The sequence below is a fragment of the Motacilla alba genome, chromosome 1A, assembly GCF_015832195.1.
Source record: "Motacilla alba alba isolate MOTALB_02 chromosome 1A, Motacilla_alba_V1.0_pri, whole genome shotgun sequence".
Classification (NCBI taxonomy): Eukaryota; Metazoa; Chordata; class Aves; order Passeriformes; family Motacillidae; genus Motacilla; species Motacilla alba.
In genome coordinates, this window is record NC_052031.1 from 29,898,383 (window position 1) to 29,918,846 (window position 20,464).

General features: G+C 37.2%; 1 protein-coding gene across 1 annotated transcript in view; it reads left to right on the forward strand.

The window, feature by feature from the left end:
* The window catches only part of ARID2 (AT-rich interaction domain 2), a 93,389-nt gene that overhangs the window by 61,032 nt on the left and 11,893 nt on the right, over positions 1–20,464 (forward strand). Inside the window, exons 7-16 of the mRNA XM_038152972.1 lie at positions 1,294–1,360; positions 1,445–1,695; positions 2,817–2,913; positions 2,994–3,203; positions 3,565–3,732; positions 4,792–4,867; positions 7,070–7,204; positions 7,649–7,848; positions 8,215–11,048; positions 18,502–18,650. Of these exons, the coding sequence (XP_038008900.1) occupies positions 1,294–1,360; positions 1,445–1,695; positions 2,817–2,913; positions 2,994–3,203; positions 3,565–3,732; positions 4,792–4,867; positions 7,070–7,204; positions 7,649–7,848; positions 8,215–11,048; positions 18,502–18,650 (4,187 nt within the window). The remainder of the gene's footprint in view (positions 1–1,293; positions 1,361–1,444; positions 1,696–2,816; positions 2,914–2,993; positions 3,204–3,564; positions 3,733–4,791; positions 4,868–7,069; positions 7,205–7,648; positions 7,849–8,214; positions 11,049–18,501; positions 18,651–20,464) is intronic.

The window sequence follows — 20,464 nt, forward strand, 5'->3', positions numbered from 1 at the left end:
TCTTTTGCTGTTCGTTTGGGGGGAAAAAAAAATTGTCATGTTACACCTGTTCCTTTGTAACAGAATTTTGCCTACATGCCTTCGTCTTCTGTGGCTCTTGGTGGTAGCTTCAGTATTAATTAGAAAAATCTGTTTGTCACAAACAGTAAGAAGACTTTTTTATAGTTGTTCTTGTCTTTGCTAAAATGAGGTAATAATCCTTTCTGTGCAAGTAAATCCTCTTTACTAAACAGTACTTGGACACCATTTAGCAACATTGCAGTGAAAATAAAATTCTTTTCCTTCCAGTTTAGAAAATCTGTAGTATTGTATTTGTCAAGAAAATAGTAGTGTCAAGCTTGGTATGAATGCTGTAATTTAGTAATTACATTTGCATAGCAGAATTTCTCCTGCTGTTCAGCTGTTGTACTTCCCATCCTCCCCTTTTTATCCAGATTTATTGGTGGTTTTATTCTGTGATTATAGTCAGAAGAGGAACGGTATTTCATTAGTGAGTCAAAGAAATGTACAAATTTTTATTAGTCAAAGGAAGGTTTATATCTTAGTTCAGATATGCACATTAGAATGCATCTATCTTTATATATATTTTATATTATTATACATCACACTATGTATTTTTATTAGCTTGCAAACCTTAATTCCTTGGTTAATTCTTGAATTTCAAAAGGACTAACAACAAAACAACCATTTACAGACCAGGCCATAAATTTGTAAAGTAATTTGAATTCCAGTCTGCTGAAGTGTTCTGCTTTGGTTACATTTATAAAGGTTTTTTGTGATGGTGGTGGTTGTTTCTCTCTTTTTATTGTGTTATGATGAAGTAGGAAACACAGCAGCAGCTTTAAAAAGTCTTTCCAAGTAGCAGCTTCTGGCAGGATTCTTAAGATCTACTGAGAGTGGGAGGAGTCACCTTATTCTGCCTTAGGTCCTCACCATTTGTAGGAGATGGAGGATGAGCTGTACTTTTTTTCCATTTGGAATTGCTGTATTTCTAATGATGTATGGAAAACTGCCCTATAGTTGGTATGTGCTTCAGCAAAGCACTTCTGTAGTAGTGTTGGTTGATTGTGACTGCATACTTCCAGTGTGTGAAGGGAAGAATTTCTTGATGTAAAGTACTGAACATCTTGCCTATCATCATTCTGGTTACTATCAGATGAATCAAGGTACTAGGAAATTTTAAAGAACAATTATTTGAATATTATTTGAATATTTTAACATAATATAAGTAGAAGTAATTAATATTTTAAGAAATAGCCCCTAGAAATTAAGTATTTTTAATTCTTTCTTCAGTTTTGGAAGGATATTGTTGAGGATATTGAAGTTCGTGATCTAATTTCTGACAGAAGCAAATCTCAAGGTGAGACATCTTGACTAATCTTAATACATGCATGTTGGTAAATCAAGCAAAGAAAAGACTAATATCTGTTTATTTACTTCATAGATATTCCATCAGAAGAATGGATTTGGGAATCCTTATTTCATCCACCTCGCAAATTGGGCATTAACGATATTGAAGGGCAGCGGGTACTCCAGATAGCAGTGATTTTACGAAATCTTTCTTTTGAAGAGGGAAATGTTAAACTTCTGGCAGCTAATCGTACTTGTCTTCGGTTCCTGCTACTCTCTGCTCACAGTCACTTTATTTCTCTGCGGCAGTTGGGGCTTGACACACTGGGAAATATTGCAGCAGAGGTAATGTGTTTGCAAACAACTCAAATATAAATTGATAAAAGCAGTAGTGTCAATGAAATAATCTTTTTTTTATCATTGGATGAAAAAGGAAATAAATTATGCTCTGAATTTATAATTAGCAATTTGAAAATAAGTGTTCAGAGCCAAAACTAAAATACGATTGTATGTGTCCATTTGCTAAAATAGAATCACATGAAGAAGACCGATGATGTAGGGAGATAAGAAGATATTCATATTGTATAATTTTCAGTTTAGTTTCCCAGAGAGAAGAAAGGAATTTGTTAAGTTCTGGAGTCTGTATGCTTGCTTCTTCACATTATAACCTTTAGTCATGACTTCAAAACAGTGTGTTTAAGAAAGAGGGTTGTAGAGGATTTTATGTCCTGTATACTGTACTTTGTGTAAACTAGTCATATGCCACTGGGTATGCTTCCAGAATCATGTGAGGCATCTTTTTTTTTTTTTTGAGAGAGGTTTGAATGTTATAAAATATGCTATTTCGATATGTCATATTGTTGTGCAGAAAATTATATGGATTTTATAGCAAGTATATTCAGATAGTCCTTATATTTTAAAATATAGCATATAAATTTAAGTAAAATGGGCACTAGCAGGGAATAAGACTGCAAGTTTTGGTCCAGTATTAAATATTGAAAGAAAAGATGGTGTTTTTCATTTGCCATGTACCAAACTTCTTTTGCCTGAGAAAGAATGTTACTTAAGTCTGAGATCTCTAGTTGAGGAGCAGAAGTAGAAACAAGATGAATGACTGGGATAGCATTTGGGAAGGAGTGTTTTTTGTTACTCAAGTTCTGGGCTTTGTTGGATATTAGAATCCGTTTTTATATACTGTTGACTGCCTAAGAAGAAGGTTATTTTCCTTATTCTGAGCACTGGAAAGTGTAAATTAGATTGCAGCTTCAGAGCAGAAAAGGAGGAGGGGACTCAAAATGCTAGGTACAATCAAAAGCTCACATGGTTCAGTTTTCATGAACACGAGTATAATTTATGTGTGCTGCACTTAAGCCCTTCTGAGCCTTATATTTTGATAAGCAAATTTAAGTATTTGAGCCATTAGCACTATGTGGATAATGGTAGTAATTTTTTTTCTTTATCCTCAGCTTCTTTTGGATCCTGTTGATTTCAAAACTACTCATCTAATGTTCCACACTGTTACAAAATGCCTCATGTCAAGGGATAGATTTTTAAAAATGAGAGGTAAGATCTCTAGCTATTCTTTTTGTTGTATCAGAATTACAATTATTGCTGTTTAAAACTATTTTGTATGTGTTCTCCAGGCATGGAAATCTTGGCAAATCTTTGTAAGGCCGAAGATAATGGTGTCTTAATTTGTGAATATGTGGATCAAGAGTCCTATAAAGAGATCATATGTCATCTCACACTACCAGATGTGCTGCTTGTAATCTCAGCACTTGAGGTGCTATACATGCTCACAGAAATGGGAGAAGTGGCCTGCTCAAAGATTGCTAAAGTAGAGAAGAGCATAGGTAAGGGAGAAGCAAAATCGATTACTTCTCTCACTTACATAAGAAAAAAGACTTAACCACTGACCATGACATATTTTTAAAAAATGTGGCTTGCGTGTGCGGTGTGTGTGTGAGCACACAGCATGGGGATGGAATTTACTAAATCTATTCATTGTGTCCTCAAGGAATTGATGATGCTAAAAATTCTAAAGTGTTTTTTTTTATGCCACAAAATGTGTTTAAAAAAACCAAAAAATCTACAGAAGCATGCAAAGACATGGCAATCCCTTTCAGCACATGGCAATTTTAAAGCAGATCAGTATGTTCCAATAGCATTTGTCTTGTCCTAATGTCATTGTTGGTTTTACATTCAATACTTTAGATACATTAGTATGTCTGGTTTCTATGGACATCCAGATGTTTGGACCTGATGCTCTTACTGCTGTAAAGCTCATTGAACATCAGTGTGTTAGCCAGCAAGGAATACTTGATGTCAGACCACAGGTAATGGATCATGGTTCTTCACAGGCCCATGCAACAGGTGTCCCAGGTGAGTATAACTGCAAGAGAACACACTGTTCTAAAAAATTTCCCGTATGATCTATGATTTTTATCTTCTCTAGATTTCTGATTAGCTTACATAAATAAGTGTAACATTGAGTGTAACATTATACATAACATATGTATCTTTTTCAAACACTCACTCAGGAAGAAAATACGCTGTTAGCCAGAGCTATGGTAGCCAAAACTGTTGTGAAACAAGCTTTGAAAGAATTTTAATGTTTTTCAGTTGCTAGTCTGAAAATTCTCTGAAAGTTACACACGTTGCTTATTTTAACTTGTTCAGTGGGAAGAAAAAAATACCTAAAAGTTCCCACAATTTTCAGAGAATTAGAGGTCCATTTTGTATTACGTTTTACACTGGGTATTATTGGGCAGTCACATAAAGTATTTGGTAGAATTGCAGAGATGAGATAGATTCACTCTTGAAGGTTCTAAACAGTTAGTTTCTTGTTATGTGAACCAAATTGTAACTATTAGGAAGTTACTGAGAAAGAACCATTGGAGCAGACACTGGTTGACATGTCTAAGTGTGCTGTTTATGGAATGGGTGTAGATACCAGAGCAAAAAATGGCTGGGAGAGAATGTAACCGAGGGGGTGAACAAGAGTGAATAGGATGAACTGATGTGACATGACCACAAGATCCTTTGCATTATATTTGCATCCACTTAAAAACTGGAAAAATAATTGCTGTGCATTTGTGCCTGTTTTGGTGGAGTATTGTGCCACTTTAAAATCATGCTCAGTACTGTAAAGTACTGAGATCATGATCATGAATCTGGAAGCAGCTGTTCGCTAGGTGCCCTCCTTGTGATTGCACTTTAGCGGTGACTCTGGCCCTGGCAAGCCCTGTTTCCCTTTGGTAAACTGTAGTGCAGCTCTGTGGTCTGCTGTGGGCACCTTTGTGACTTGCCATAACTGGATACATCCTTACTGAGAAACATAGGAGAAACAGTAGCAGTGGATGTCATTAAATGCTTCATTCAGGAGGACAAAAAACATTTCAGCAAGTTTTGGTTTTTTTTTTTTCTCCACATTCTCTACAGCCTCTAGGACAGCACCACATGTTGCTCCACCTCCAGGAATAGTAGAAATAGACAGCGAGAAATTTGCATGTCAATGGTAAGTGTATATCTCTGTTCAAATACATTAATGAAGAAGGAAAATAAAGAAAACTACTGAATTCATGTGTCATGGAATTTTATAGTTTGCTTCTCAGTACTGTTAGACTAATTTTTCTGAAAAGTGTGAACCAAATCCATTCTGTCATTGCTATGAAGAAGTCTGAAAGCAAAAACTCAACCAGACTATTCAGTCTTTGCCTGTTGATTCATTAAGTTAGTTGTTTTGTCTCTTAGGATAGAATTTGATTTGATTTTTAACTCTGATCTTGATTTAACTTATTTTTTTCAATTGTCACACAGTGTTACTTGTTTCACAGGTATTTTTATCTGGTAATGTGTTGCTTTATTACTGAATCAATATAAAAGTATTTATCAAATTACAAAGCTAAGGCCCTGCAAAGCTCTTACATGTGAACCTCAAGTTAAAGAAGATGAAAGTCTTTTCCATTCATATTCTCTTGCTTTCAGCTAATATTATTGTCAGATATTTCGAGAGAAACTGTCTCTCCTGTGGTTCTTGTGTAGACTATGGGTGACCTTTCTGAGCTCTTTGTCTTATGTAAATCAACTCACTTTCCAAGTATTTGTATTAATCGGTTCCTGTTGGGCCTTTCACCTCTGCTCCTTCACAGCTCTTGGGTTCATCTTCTGTCATACTGAGCAGACAAGCACCTTCCAGATAAAGTGGATGGAATTTACAAAGCTTTGTGTTTTGGGTTATCATGAGGTTATGCTTCCAGCAGAGCTTTGGCTGTATGGGGGGAAATATTGCGGCTTTTTGTGGTCAGCTGATGTTACCAAGCTTCTCTTTGCCCACTGCAGAGTATTATCAACCATAATAATTAACTGCTGAAAGATTGAGAAATTTCACATTTAGGCATTTAAACAGGGTTACCTGGAACTGGACTTTCTCTACAGATCACATTAGCAAACTTAGATAAATGTACATTTTCATGGTAAGCTTTAGTCGTTACTTCCTACTTAGAGAAATGGGAACATGAGTAAATAGCAGTAGAATTCAGTTCTATCTCTGGAAAGCAGCAAAAAGACAAGGTATTTAAACTGACCTTCCTTGGATGTATTACTAGCCAGCTTAGATTCAGTGGGAGGTGTAAGTGCAGTGACAGAGTAGTGATCACAGATCACATTTCACAGTTTTAAGTCCTGAACATCTCCAGTTTGCTGGTACCAGTGTTAGTGTGTCAGCCTAACAGGACATATCCAACTGGATAGACACTTGTCCAATATGCCAAATTTAATGAATACATAAACTTTCTGTTAATACAAGGTAATCTCGGTTTTTGTAATAATAAAATTCTGTCAACTGCAGGAGAAATGGTATTTACCCTTTATGAGAGACCGCAGTTTAGAGAATGTAATCATAGGCTTTTCATCTAGTTACATTTGGAGTGTAGGGCTCTATAAAGAAGAATGCATGGTAGTTTTACAGAGTGATAGGACCATGTAATTAATGCTGACAACTAAAATATTTATTTTATTTTCATGCCAGTATTTGAGAACTGAGTATGAGTTGTTACTTGCCTCTGTTTGCTGCTGGGGACGAACAGTTCCTTTATCTCTGGGTTGGAGTAGTGGATCTAAAAGAAATAAAATTAAACTGATAGAAGACGTTTCCTTTTCTCCCAGCTTCCTGTGAGGTTAGAGGTTAGATGATCTGTGGACTTGTGGAGAGTCTGTTGGAGATATAAATACTTTTCACAGCTAACTGAATATTAGATGTTCAACAAACATTGACTTACAGTAAAAATGTGTGATGAGGAATTAGTTAGCATTCAGCCCATCTTTTGCGAAAGTAAAATCATTAAGGAATCAGAATACAGCTGTAGGGAGGAGATGCCAAGAAACCATGCATTCTCATTTGTTTTTGTAGAATATACAATAGAAAAGACATAGGTAGAGACAGTTTTGCATAAATAATAAATAAGACGTATGTAAATATGTAAATAAGATATTGCATGTAAAACTGACCGATGTAGTTGTTAGGGGTCCAGTGTGTTAATTTGTAAGCAGTGAGAAAATGTGGAAGAGGCATCTGACAAAACAATATACTAAAATGCTATTTTTCCATGTTGTTGGCAGATCTCAAAAGTGTCTGTGATACAAACGGAAGTGTTTTAACAACCCCTTTTAAAATAGTCTCTCTGTATTTTGCTTCATAGTTTTGTTTTTGCATCCTCAGGTTGAATGCCCATTTTGAAGTGAACCTTGATTGCTCAGTCTCTCGAGCAGAAATGTACTCTGAATACCTCTCTACTTGTAGTAAATTAGCTCGAGGTGGAATCCTAACATCAACTGGATTTTATAAATGCCTGCGGTAAGACCAGAATTTATGCAGCAATAAAGAAACAATTTTATGTTCTCAAAACTAACCAGTAGTTTTAGATTTCTTTGAGAAAAGATCTGCTGGGTTGAAAGACATCCACTTTTGGAATTTTAATTGAAAAAAAAGTTTAACTTTATTTCATTGTTTCAAGATCTTTGAACTGGTTCCTTTTCTGTCACTAGTCCTTCTAATTCTTTCTGAAGTAGTTTTTTGAGATTTGTAATTTTCACTTAGGTTCTGTGACGTCTTGGCCATCTGGGGGGCCTGCTAGTCTCAATGATGAACACTCACATGCTATTGGAAAATCCTGCTTTGTTGAAAATATGCAGGCATTCCTTCTATTACTCTGCACACAAGAGCAGTTAGGTAAAACAAAAACATTGTGAGAGTTGAGTTATTGTGTTTATTAACATGAATTTATCTTTTGTTTGGCAGAACTGTCTTTCCAAATCATACAGTGAAGAGAGTAGAAGATCCAAGTAACAATGGTCAGGCACATATACATGTGGTAGGAGTGAAGAGAAGAGCTATACCACTTCCCATTCAGATGTACTATCAGCAGCCACCAACTTCGTCTACCCCTGTTGTCCGGGTTGATTCAATTCCTGATGTGTCTTCGTCTCCTTTGCCAGCAGGTTTTTAACTTAATTATGTATAAAGTGTTTTGCATTGATCCTGAAACCATAAGAAAAGCCAGAAGGTTTTGAACATATCTTGAAAGTGTTAGAAGTCAAGGCCACATGTTTTGAGTTTATTCAGTAATGTTGGGAATAGTCTTGCAGTATTTCCTTGCTTGCCATTCTAGTCTTCGACATACGTAAGCTTTCCAGTCAGCAGACAAGCCATTGTTGCTGCGTCATCAATTCAGACTCTGTAGAGCTGAGAAAATAAACTGCTTCATGCAGAATTGCAATTTCAGATCTTGGATTTTTAAAAATTGGTTAGTTAATGTGTTTGAAGTAATCTCCTTTTCCCAACTTTTACTGTGTTTATTTCAACAGGAATCCCGCATGGGCTACCAGGTGTAGGAAATCACTATCAGAGGACCCCTATTAACCAGTCTTCAACTTTGACAGCAACACAGATGTCTTTTCCAATTCAAGGTGTTCACACTGTGGCACAGACTGTTTCTAGAATTCCACAAAATCCTTCTATTCATACACAACAAAATGCTCCAATGACTGTTATACAGAATAAAGGTCCAATATCCTGTGAAGTAGTGAAGGCTGCAGTAATACAGAGCTCTGTTCCTCAGTCTGCAGTTCCTGTTCCTATTGCAGTAGGAGGAGCTTCTAATCAAAATCACAGCACCACAGGCCAGCAGCCGTCTGTCACAGTTGTGAGTTCTCAGATGCTTCACCACCAACCTGTAATTCAACAACAGTCCCCACTGCACGCAGTGGTACCAGGACAGATACCTTCAGGCACTCCTGTTACGGTAATTCAGCAAGCTGTACCTCAGGGTCATATATTTGGCAGAGTACAAAACCTACCAGCATGCAGTTCAGCAGTTTCACAGGGTCAACAGCTAATCAGCACATCATCACAACCTGGGCAGACTTCATCTCAGCAGTCCTCTGCGGGTAACCAGCAACAAGATACAGTCATCATAGCACCACAGCAGTATGTCACAACCTCTGCATCTAACATTGTTTCTGCCACCACAGTTCAAAATTTCCAAGTAGCAGCTGGGCAGGTGGTTACCATTGCAGGTGTTCAGAACCCACCAACATCTAGAGTAGGGTTTCAGAATATTGCACCAAAGCCTCTGCCGTCTCAGCAAGGTTCACCTGCTGTGGGGCAGCAGCCACAGCAGCAGCCTCCGCCACCATCCCAGCAAAGTGTAGTGATAGTAAGCCAGCCAGCTCAGCAAGGTCAGACATATGCACCAGCCATTCATCAAATTGTGCTTGCTAACCCAGCTTCTATTCCTGCTGGCCAAACTGTCCAGTTGGCTGGACAGCCAAGCATTACTCCATCATCTTCACCGTCCCCTGGTCCAGTTACAAATAATCAAGTTCCTTCAGTTATGTCATCTTCATCTACCACTCCTCAGTCACAAGGACCCCCTCCTACTGTTAGCCAGATGCTTTCTGTAAAGAGGCAGCAGCAGCAGCAGCATTCACCAGCATCATCGCAGCAGCAGGTACAGGTACAACAGTCGATGCAAATGCAAGTTCAGTCACAGCAAGCTAATGCGGGAGTTGGCCAGCCCAACTCTGGTGAGTCTAGCCTGATAAAACAACTGCTTCTTCCAAAAAGAGGCCCCTCGACTCCCGGGGGGAAGCTTATACTCCCAGCTCCACAGATTCCTCCACCTAACAATGCAAGAGCTCCTAGCCCTCAGGTGGTTTATCAGATGGCCAATAACCAGACACCAGGTTTTGGAGTTCAAGGGCAGTCTCCAGCTCAGCAGCTGCTAGTTGGACAGCAGAATGTTCAGCTGGTCCCGGGTGCAATCCCGCCCCAAGGGGCAGTGCAAACAGTACCCATTTCTAATTTACAGATATTGCCAGGCCAGTTGATCTCAAACAGCCCAGCAACTATTTTCCAAGGGACTACTGGCAACCAGGTTACGATAACAGTTGTGCCAAATACGAGTTTTGCTACTGCAACTGTGAGTCAGGGAAATGCAACTCAGATAATTGCTCCAGCAGGAATTTCAGTGAGTGGAGCACAGACAGGAGTTGGGCTACAGGTGCAAACCCTTCCAGCTACTCAAGCACCTTCAGCTGGACAATCACCGTGTACTGCTGCTCCCCCATTCAAAGGTGATAAAATAATTTGCCAAAAGGAGGAAGAAGCAAAGGAAGCAACAGGTTTACACATTCATGAACGTAAAATTGAAGTTATGGAGAATCCTTCCTGCCGAAGAGGAGCTGCAAACACCAGCAATGGGGATGCAAAAGAAAATGAAATGCAGGTGGGAAGTCTTTTAAATGGGAGAAAGTATAGTGACTCCAGTCTACCTCCTTCTAACTCAGGGAAAACACAGAATGAGGCCAATCAGTGCTCACAAGTCAGTAATGGGCCATCATTAGAAATGGGTGAGAACGGAGCTCCTGGAAAGCAGAACTTTGAACAAATGGACACACAGGAAATTAAAAGTGATTTGAAGAAGCCCCTAGTTAATGGAATCTGTGATTTTGATAAAGGAGATTGTTCTCATTTGAGCAAAAACATTCCAAATCACAAAACTTCCAATCATGTAGGAAATGGTGAGATATCTTCAGTGGAACAACAAGGGAATTTGGATGCCACGCAGCAAGATACTGCCAAAGGTGATCAAGGGGAAAGAATTTCTAATGGGCCTGTATTAACTTTGAGTAGTTCACCTGTTGTAAGCGGTACACAGGAGGCTGCAAAACTGTTAACCCAGCAACTTAGTGGTACCAACACTGATTTACCTAATGGACCTCTAGCTTCAAGTTTGAATTCAGATGTGCCTCAGCAACGCCCAAGTGTAGTTGTCTCACCACAATCTACAGCCTCTGTTATACAGGGGCATCAAATCATAGCAGTTCCACACTCAGGACCTAGAGTGTCCCAGTCTACCCTGTCCTCCGAAGTTCGGTCTACTAATGGCACAGCAGAATGCAAAACTGCAAAGAGGCCAGCAGAGGATAATGACAGGGAAACTGTTCCAGGAATTCCAAATAAAGTAGGAGTTAGAATTGTTACAATCAGTGACCCCAACAATGCTGGTTGCAGTGCAACTATGGTTGCTGTGCCAGCTGGAGCGGATCCAAGCACTGTAGCGAAAGTAGCAATAGAAAGTGCTGTTCAACAAAAGCAGCAGCATCCAACCACGTATATACAAAGCATGGTCACACAGGTATGTTGCAGTGTTCTTTTTATGTTTATTCTGACTGTGATTCTGACTAATACTGTGAAATAACATGACTGAAAATGTGAGCCTGGTTGATATCTCTTGCATAGTATTTCAAATATTCAGAAAAGGATACTTTCTGTTCTTCCATAGACTAAAGTTTTAACAGTTTACATACTTTTTCAGTGTCAGTGACAACAGTGGAATGCAAAATTTGTAGCTTGATAATACACAGTGAGGAAGGAATTTCTGCTCACTGTTTTCTTCCTTAAAGGATGAACTGTTCTGAAAACAGCAATGATATGCTGGATGGTCTTGTAAAAATGTCAGTGTTGTTCAGCATTTTGTTCTCGGTCACTTCAGAGGGGTGAATATTTTTTTTTTGGAAAAAAACACACCTGCATCTGGATGGCTGAAATGAGTTGAAGTTCTTGCAGTCTTGAAGTTGGTCTTCAAGGTCTTGCTTTGTGGGTTCACTTTGTGGGTTAGGAGAAAGTACTGTTTTGTAAATTTGTTGAAATGTTTGCATTTATTCATTACAAAATATTCACAGTGTTTATCAATAAAACAAGCATTGTTTTGAGGTTTTTTTCCTCTGTTTGCCGAACTTTGGCGAGGGTTTGTTGGGCTTTTTTGTCCCTTGATTGAATTTGTTGAATCTTTTGAAAGTGGCTACTCCCTAACACTTTACTAGAAATGAGGTATGGACATCAGGAGTATTAATAAGTAAAATAATCATGTCAGAGATTATTCCATTCCCTAGAATTTATTTTAATTTTATAGATAGACAGAAGATCGCACTCCTAAAAACCCATTCCTAACCTGTGTAGGAGCAAAGGGGATAGAATGGCAGGTCTAGCAGTTAAGAGTTCTGACAGACCAGAGGGAGGAAGTCCTGAGTGTATGATAGTACATTTTGACCTTGGATTAACAGGTCTTTTATTTCCTGTGGGTTGTTTTTTTTTTTTTGGTTGGGGGTTTGTTTGCCTTCAGCAAATTAGAAGGCATAGAGATGATGGGCTTATACAGACCTAGAACTCAAAATGTGACAAGTGCTGGCTAGTGCTACTTCATTTTCTGTGACAAGTTAAGTTGCTTTTGAAAACTCTTTTGACTTATCTAGTTGTCAAAAATCACAGTTAACAAGTTTCTTCCTTTTTTACTTTCTCTGCTTTTTGCTTCTAACTGCGACAGTGCATAAAGTTAATTCTTAGAATGTATTTGAATGTCTTTGAACTCACTTCTAAATTTTTGCTTGGGTTTTGTTGGGGGGGAGATCTGTATTTTTCTGCTACATTATTTATCTCTGTTCTTTATAGAAATAATTTGATCAAAATTAATAGTGTCTGTTAGCAGCACAGGGACAACATGCTAGATTTTCTGTAGTGCAGATATATTAGCTATGCTTTGCTTTTTACACTGTGTGTCTTAATTATACAGTTGAATTTCTGTTACAGCTTTGCTAAGGATTTGGCTAAAGTATGAAATGGTGTGGCTGTCTCTTGAATGGACTAGGTTTATTTATTCCCTCAATATATACCTGAAAAGAATTTACAGTTGCTACTATATGATCAGATTTTAAGAAGGGAGTAATTCATTTAACTGTTTCATTTGATTTTGACAATGTATATCATGATATTAGAGGGGGAGGATAGGAAGAAAAAATCTGTGCTGATAGTTTCTTCTTTGCACTATCCCCAGTATAATTAATAGTTATTACATTTTTCATTACCTGTACAAACAGAAATGCTGCCTGCTGGGTTTGCCATTTGGTAGAAATTTGCAGATCAGAAAACTTGGTTTAATGTCTCCCTACCTGAAAGCTTGCTCATTCCGCTGTCTGTAGGATGCCCTTCCTTTTCTCAAAATTACAGAAATATGGGAGAAATTATTTAATTAGTTTTGAACTTGGTGAGGAATTTATTCATTAACGATTTGTCTTAGCCATATGTGTGTGTATTTACGAGTCATGTTTATCATAATATAGCAAGTAGAGACTTAGAGTTGAACCCATTTTAGAGTACTCTGTTCAGATATAGTGATCATCATAGTTTGGCTTAGGATTTGCAGAGATCTTTACCACTTCTTTAGAATAATCATGTCGGATTATAATCTCTACCAAAATCACCCTGGTCAGCTCTTTTTCTTTCTCTAAAGGTGCTGAGCAGCTGCAATAGCCATTGATTTTCTGGAAAAGGAGATGCTAAGTATTTCCAATATTAAGTCTGCTTTTAGGAGTATTTTTAAATATCCAGAAATGTAGCCAAAATCTCATGAGCTTGGTGTGAATTTTAGTGATGACTTCATTTAAGAGTAGGCCTTGTGTTGTCTTCTGTTTCCTCCCTCACATTTTGAGTCTTCCTCATCTGATAAGCAGCTTCCTTGTCCCTGACTTTTTTGAAAGGCAGCAGCTGAGGAACACTTTTTTTCACTTGAGTATTTGCATTGTTTTATTCTCTCTGAAGTACCTAAGTATATATTGGCTGTCTTGCAGAAGAAAAAGGGAGAGCATGGTTTTTACTGCAAACATTGTGATATTTATTATAAATACAATCCAGTGGAGAAAAACAGTGAAGGACAGAGAATAAAGGAATATTAGCTATGGCGAAATTACATAGCTGCTGAAGCTTTTAGTGTGTGATTTCCTGTTTGCGTGTTAGCAAACAGCTTGTATTTCAGAGAAGTGTGAAAGGGAGAGAAGAAAAAAAATTGTAATAAAAGTAAAACCAAACAGGAAGGCTGAAAAATGAGGTTCAGGGGACAGAAAAGGAAGGAGAGTATTGGTTATGCAACTACAGTAGGATTAGCTGTCATGAACTACAGAGGAGAAAGGGAAGATGCTTGAAAATAAGGAAGGATGACCAAGTAAGACAGGAGTGGAATAACAATCTGAAAACTAAGCAAAGCAAGAAAGCATTAAATAATCCTTAATTGAATGTAGAAGTTATGAGAAATTTGTTTCCTTATATAAAGGGCAGTTTGAAATGGGATGATACAGTGTGCTTGGAGAAAAATGTTGATTTAATTGGCCTGTTAAAATTGTGTACTGGCTGTTTGTGGGATAGCCCATGTAAGTGCCATTAAAATCCAATTAGACAAAGGTTTCTTTGGATATATATATAGAGGTTTCTTGTGTATATAATCTGAGATTATTCCCTGTTAATTGTGTACCTCAGCAAAGCTTGTTGAGAAATAACTGTATGTATACTGAATATTTAAAAATTTCTTTCCACATTTTGCATTATGATAGAAAGGGGGATCTCTTAGTTATGCCGGAATAGGTACACATGATACACAGGGTGTTGCAATTTTGTTCTTATATCTCCATCTATATTTTGTAAGCTCATGAAATGTACTCTTGAGAGGAGACAGAACTGGTACTGTACTTTTTTGGCTTCCTTTTATTTTTGTGTTCCCTGTTCATAGTTTATTGCTTTCCTGAGGCATTGCGCTAGACTGGTGGTTGAAAAAGAAATGAGCAATTACCTATCTGTATGCTTTTCTTTGCCACATTTTCTTATTCCTCTTCAGACACCTCCAAAACATCTGTTGAACATAACCATGTTGGTTTGTCCCAATTGGTGTGTGTTTTAAAGGAATGCTCTGATATCACGCCAAGTTCTTAGAATTGAGCATATCTGATTTAAATTGTCTCATCTGGCTTTTAGAGTAATGACTTTCTTGCTCATCACTGTCTTTCCCTCACAAACAATGCATGCCTGTTTCTCTTAAGGATGCCCACTTGAAACATGCTTGTGTTGAAATTTAGGTGGCAAAATTTGTGTGGCCTTGGCTGTTTGCTCCTGCTCTCTGTTGATTGGAAAGCTGAGAATTACCATGCACCAGAAAGCAGGTGTGTAGCTCCAGGAGCTGTAATTCATTCCTAGCCACAGAGCAAATGAGTTTCTCAGCTGGAAGTAGTGAAATACAGAATCTGTGTGCTTTTATTGCCCTTCACTTGTGAAGCACACTGTTGCAAGGAGACATAAACTTCTCAGTAATCTAACAAAAGAACATTTATTGTGGTGCCTACTTATCCACTTGACCCCTTTCTCACACTCAAATTCTGCTCCATTTGTTTTCAGCTTATGTGTTTTTATAGATGTGTTTATTAGCGTGAATAAGCTAAACAAAATTTTGTCATATCAAGCTCTAAATCCTGTTATACTTTAAATGTATTTTTACTAATAATTAGCTATTTCTTTTAAAATTACATTTATTTACAGTGGTTGTGCACGTATTAGTGGTGGGGAAAAAATGCAGCTTAATGCTTTTAAACTGCATATGGCTCTACATGTCAACAGAATCCCCAACACACTGGGATGCATAGTGTTCTCTTGCTGGTGACATAGCGGGCCTTTTAAATAGAATGTGCAGGTATCATGATAAAGTAGTTATCTGTTCATGAATAAAGGGAATAGCATCATTGGTTCTGGCAAATGTAAGTGGAGGCCACATTTGGCCTCAGCTCATGTGGTTTGTTGTTCCTACCACATAGGGAGCTTCTGTGCCCAAATGTAGGAGCTCTTGTGCATAAAATTAAATTAACATCTTAGTAAACAGCCCATTCTAGTTAGCAGAAAGTTCTTAGTTGTACTCTTGGTTATCATGACCAGGCTGAATTTCCTCCCCCTCTTCAATACCTCACTCTAAAGTCAGCCCAGTCTAGATATAAAATCTCTACCTGCTTATTAAAAGTAGGCTCTAGTATCTGCTCTGTAAGTAGCCAGTTTATATTTGTGTACTTTGAGGGTGAGTGTAAACCCTACTGAGACAGATGATGCTGCTCTAGAGGTACCTTTCAGTCCCGAGATCCTGTGAGAAAAGGGCTAAGTGGTTGCAGTTGCAGATTGTATCATGGAGAGGTCTTACTTAATTATAAAAGGGTGCTGTGAAGCACTTTCAAGTGTAGTGGAGTACTGGGCATTTGTTTTCTTGGGAAACCTGGATTCATTAAATGCTTTTACTAAAGGAGGAAATTTTCTGGATCTTTAAGCCCCAGGGAGAGATTTTATGATGTTACTTTTCTTAGACTTAATTAGGGAAAAGTTAATGTCTGTCATAATTTAAAGAAATAAGTGAATTAACATAATCATTGCCTATGAGCACTGTAAAGTAGGTAGCACCTAGCAAGTATTTCTAGGTATATTTCTGTGAGAAAAAGTAGTTTAATTTCTGAAAAACAAAGGCTATACCTAATTTTAGTGCTATCCCATGTGTCATGCATTACTAAACTAATACATGACAATAGAGGGAAAAGGAAACCAAAAATGAGCATTGATCCTTATGAAGCTTTCTGATCTCTTGAATGAAGAGAGGAAAGCTTTGTGATGTTTGACTGTAAAGCTTTCATTTCTAAACTAAAATAAAAAATGCTAGGAGCAATTGTAACTTTGCTTTACATGTTGATTTAAAAATATAATCAAAAAAGCTGATAGGCAAGCAATGGATTTCTCTTAAAAATATGTGGAAGTTGTGTCCACCAAGGATGAGTGAAACTACCCCACAGCAGAGCAGTAAGAAGAGAATTTTAAAACAACAGCAGCTATTTTACATGTTTGTTTTCAATTTATTAGCTTTTTTTCTCAGAGGAAAAAAATGGGAGGGGACACTCAATGACAACTTTTTGTCCTGAAAATTTGTTTCTCTTTCTGAGCTCTTTCATTTTCAGCATGCAACATTTTGTGTTGTATATCTCAGATCAACTTATTTAAAATAAACAGTTTTTCAATGAGATGATATTAAAACCTTTGAATACCACTAGGAGAGCTTGCCAGAGAAACCCTTGAGAAAATTCATAATTCCAGATTAATTGCAGGGTTGGCTTTGAATGGAGTAAATAATACATGAACCACACATTGAATGACGAGAATTAAATGAAATACTGAATTCATTCAGTAAGCTCATTTTCTCTTCAGCACATTAAATGAGACAGAAGTTCTAGAGGGATGAAAAGTCACATAAAAGACCATCAGAATGTGTTGATACTGGCATGCCAAGTGAAGGTTGCAAAACAAGCTGTACTGCTGACACTCCATTTTTTTTACTTGCAGCTTCATTTTAAAAATGCCTTTTTAAGGGGATGTTGATATTGAAAGACTCCCCTTGTGTTTATTTACCTTCTGTTAGAAGATACCTTGTGAAGGATTCATTACCCATGCTGTGAAATAGCTTAAAGGTCCTTAGGTGAAAATTATTGCTGAGTTCAAAATAGTTTGTAGTTATGACTAATGGACTCAAGTCCTTTCTTACAACTTTTCATATATGTGGATGGATCACAGACATCATAAGTAGCTGTGCTGTACTCAGGAGTTTTGCAGTTTTTCCTTATTTTTATCGTGTTTTATTGCTTAGATATGGAATGTGTTTTGCTTTTGATCAGACTTTCTTGCTATCCCTTGGGTCATGTTAGCATAGTAGTATACTAACATGTAGTATGATCTGTGATAGTTATTAACTCACTACCTTGTGTGACTGCTGTCCACAATGCCAACAGAGATCAGCAGGAAGAAAATGTAAGTCAATATAAAAATGAAATCTTAGAAATTGGTTTCTTTGTGGTGAAGGTCTAAAGTTACTCAGTAACAGAGCTGTAAAGATCTAAATGTGTGCACCATTGGAAAATGTTTGCTTACAATAATGTTACACAGACTTGGAGGTAATTTTATTTGATCTCGTTAGGGTGTGAATTTGTTTTCAAACAGTGGGGAAGAAAAGGATGTTAGGTCTTCATCTGTAAATAAAATTTAAAAACCTAATTTTCTGCTGTCGTCATCTTCACAAACTTTTGCTGACCAGAGCCTTCCAAGGAAAAAAAAAGAAGAGAAACAATATTCTGACACAGACAGCGTTTTGAAATTGAAAGTTCAGCATTCAATATCCATTATTCAGAAGAAGAAATAAAATTAGTTTGGGTTTATATATTTTTAGGTAATTTGAAAGATAATTTTAGTTGAGTGGTTTGTGATATTCCAGGGAAGCGGGGGGAACATAATTTTGCTTTCTGAAATGTTTCTGGTTTTGTATACATGTTGTACAGCATCATCAGGCATTCTGAGCATGTGGTGCTATTCCCTTTGCTGATGATACTGCAGTGCCTTGAGTTTGCATGAGTTTTTTTTCTTTTCTTAAATAACAACATTATTTAAAAAATAATGTTAACCTTTGCTCCACTAGTGCCCTTGAGAAATTTCTTTGCAGACATAATTCTGTATTTGAATTTGGGCATTAAGTTTATTATTTGAATATTAGGAAGTTCTGTATCAGTACTACAGTGTAAAAGTTCTATGTCCCTCCTGTTACTGTGTCTTACTTAATGCTTATTCAGAGTTCAGATTATTAAAAATTGAACACCTGTGGTGGATTAAGGTGTAAAACAAAAAGTCTTTCAACAAGCAGTAAACTGTATGTCAAGTATAGAAGTAAGCCCTGTTTAAAATTGTTTTAACTTTTTCTACAGAGCACACCTGCAACATCGATACCAACAGTTCAAGTACAGGGCCAGCAGATGAATTTGCAGCCACCTTCATACACTGCAGCAAGTCAACATGCAGAGCAAATGAAAAAACCTGGACAGAACTTCATGTGTTTGTGGCAATCTTGTAAAAAGTAAATGGCTCCTTTATTTACCTTTTACTGATATGTAACAGATGCTTGTATATAGAAGGTGATCCTACAAGTTCCATCCATTCTGTTTCCTTAAGTTACCTTGTACTTTGTGAGTAGGGAAAAGAAAAAGTGAGCAGTATTGAGGAAATTGAATGAGATGGGGGAAGGCAAGACACTTAACTGCTCTCACTTATACTTCAGAGCATAAAATGAGTATTATATTACTTTCTTTAAGTATATTGATTCTTTAGTAACAAAAAATAGTTGTGTAGTTAGTTTAAAAGAATTCTGAGCTGTGAAGCTTGTTCTCTGTGTTACAAATATAAAAATAGTTCCTGTACTGCAGTTACAAATAATGTCTTGACATTTTCTTGTGTTTCTAGTTTTGCAAGAGCAGGGTGTTGCACTTCAGTGTCCTCGTCACAGTCTTATTTAGCTTATGACTAATTTTGGTAATTATACTATTTGTGTTCCAGAGGATGCCATTGTCTTGAAAGGAATTAGTAAGAAACTGGGTCCTAAGACTAGACAGCCATGATTAAGTTGGTTTTTTTTTTAATTTGCTTCTGTTGCTCTTAGAGAGGAGTGAGCTACCAGGCATTTAGATGGAGGCCTATAAAAACTTGATACAACTCTTATGGAAAGTATGTGTATCTTGACACTGACTTATAAAATAACTTAGGTTTGTGAATATGCTTAGTTTGTGGGCAAGGGCAGAGAGTTGGTGAAAAAAAGGTAGTTGTCAAATAGCCACTTTGAAAACTGGAGACAAATTGTGGGTGAGAAAAACTGTGTAACATATAGGATGGTATGAACAAGAGTGACAGCCTCATCGCTGTAGGATGACAAAGGGAGCATAAAGCTGATTGAACCGAAAGCTGGTGGGAGATTTAAAAAATTGGGATGAAAAGATGGAGAAGTTTAACTGTTTGGAATGGATAGTGAAAATAAAGCATTTGAACAGAATTATAGAAATACTGAATGAGAGTTAGTATGAAACCTCTGAAGGTGTAATTTCTGTTTCTTTCATTCCTTGCAAGCATAATTCTAAGATCATTCAGTCTTTGCAAGACATTCAGTCAGTGCAAGAGATCCGGCACTTTTTAAATCATTGCACTATTTTCACTTTTAAAGTGATTTTTCTTTCTTTGATAGGTGACACTTCTGTATGTAAAAAATATTAGTAAGGCTTTACTTACTCTGTAGTTTCCTCCATTACTACTAGTAAATAGAACCATAGAGCCATAGTCTGCTGCACAGTAGATGCATTAACTTGTGTCTAGGTATGGGTGGCCTGCATTGAGGTTGAAATGAAAGGCTGGGGCAGTGTCACATAGAAGCCTTGCCATCTTATAACATGCCAAAGAGTTTGCTGAACTACAGTTTTAAAGTACAAGTCACCAACTTCATTCCCTGTCTAAGGAAAACCTTAGACATTCCATGTCTAAGGTTACATAGGAAAAGCTGTGTTGGGGCAGGAGGAGGAGCAGTAGTATAAAATTACCTTACATTATCAGTCTTTTTGTAGTCTGTCTTAAAATACATCTCCAGAATGTTAGCCTGAGACTGAAGTTCAGGGCTCAAGGCCATTGATCTCTGTATTTTGCTCCTTGCCTATTATTTCTGTTGCTTTAGTTTATCTATCTGTTACTTCTTGTACTGCTTTTCATTCATGGTTAAATTGCATTCTTTTCAAAAGCTTTCAAAGATTTTTGCATCAATAGATTTAGTTCATATGACATACAGCTCTTGTTTTTATGCTGTCACCTTTAAAATAGTTATTTCAGTCCCAGCCTAAAACCTGTATAGATAAA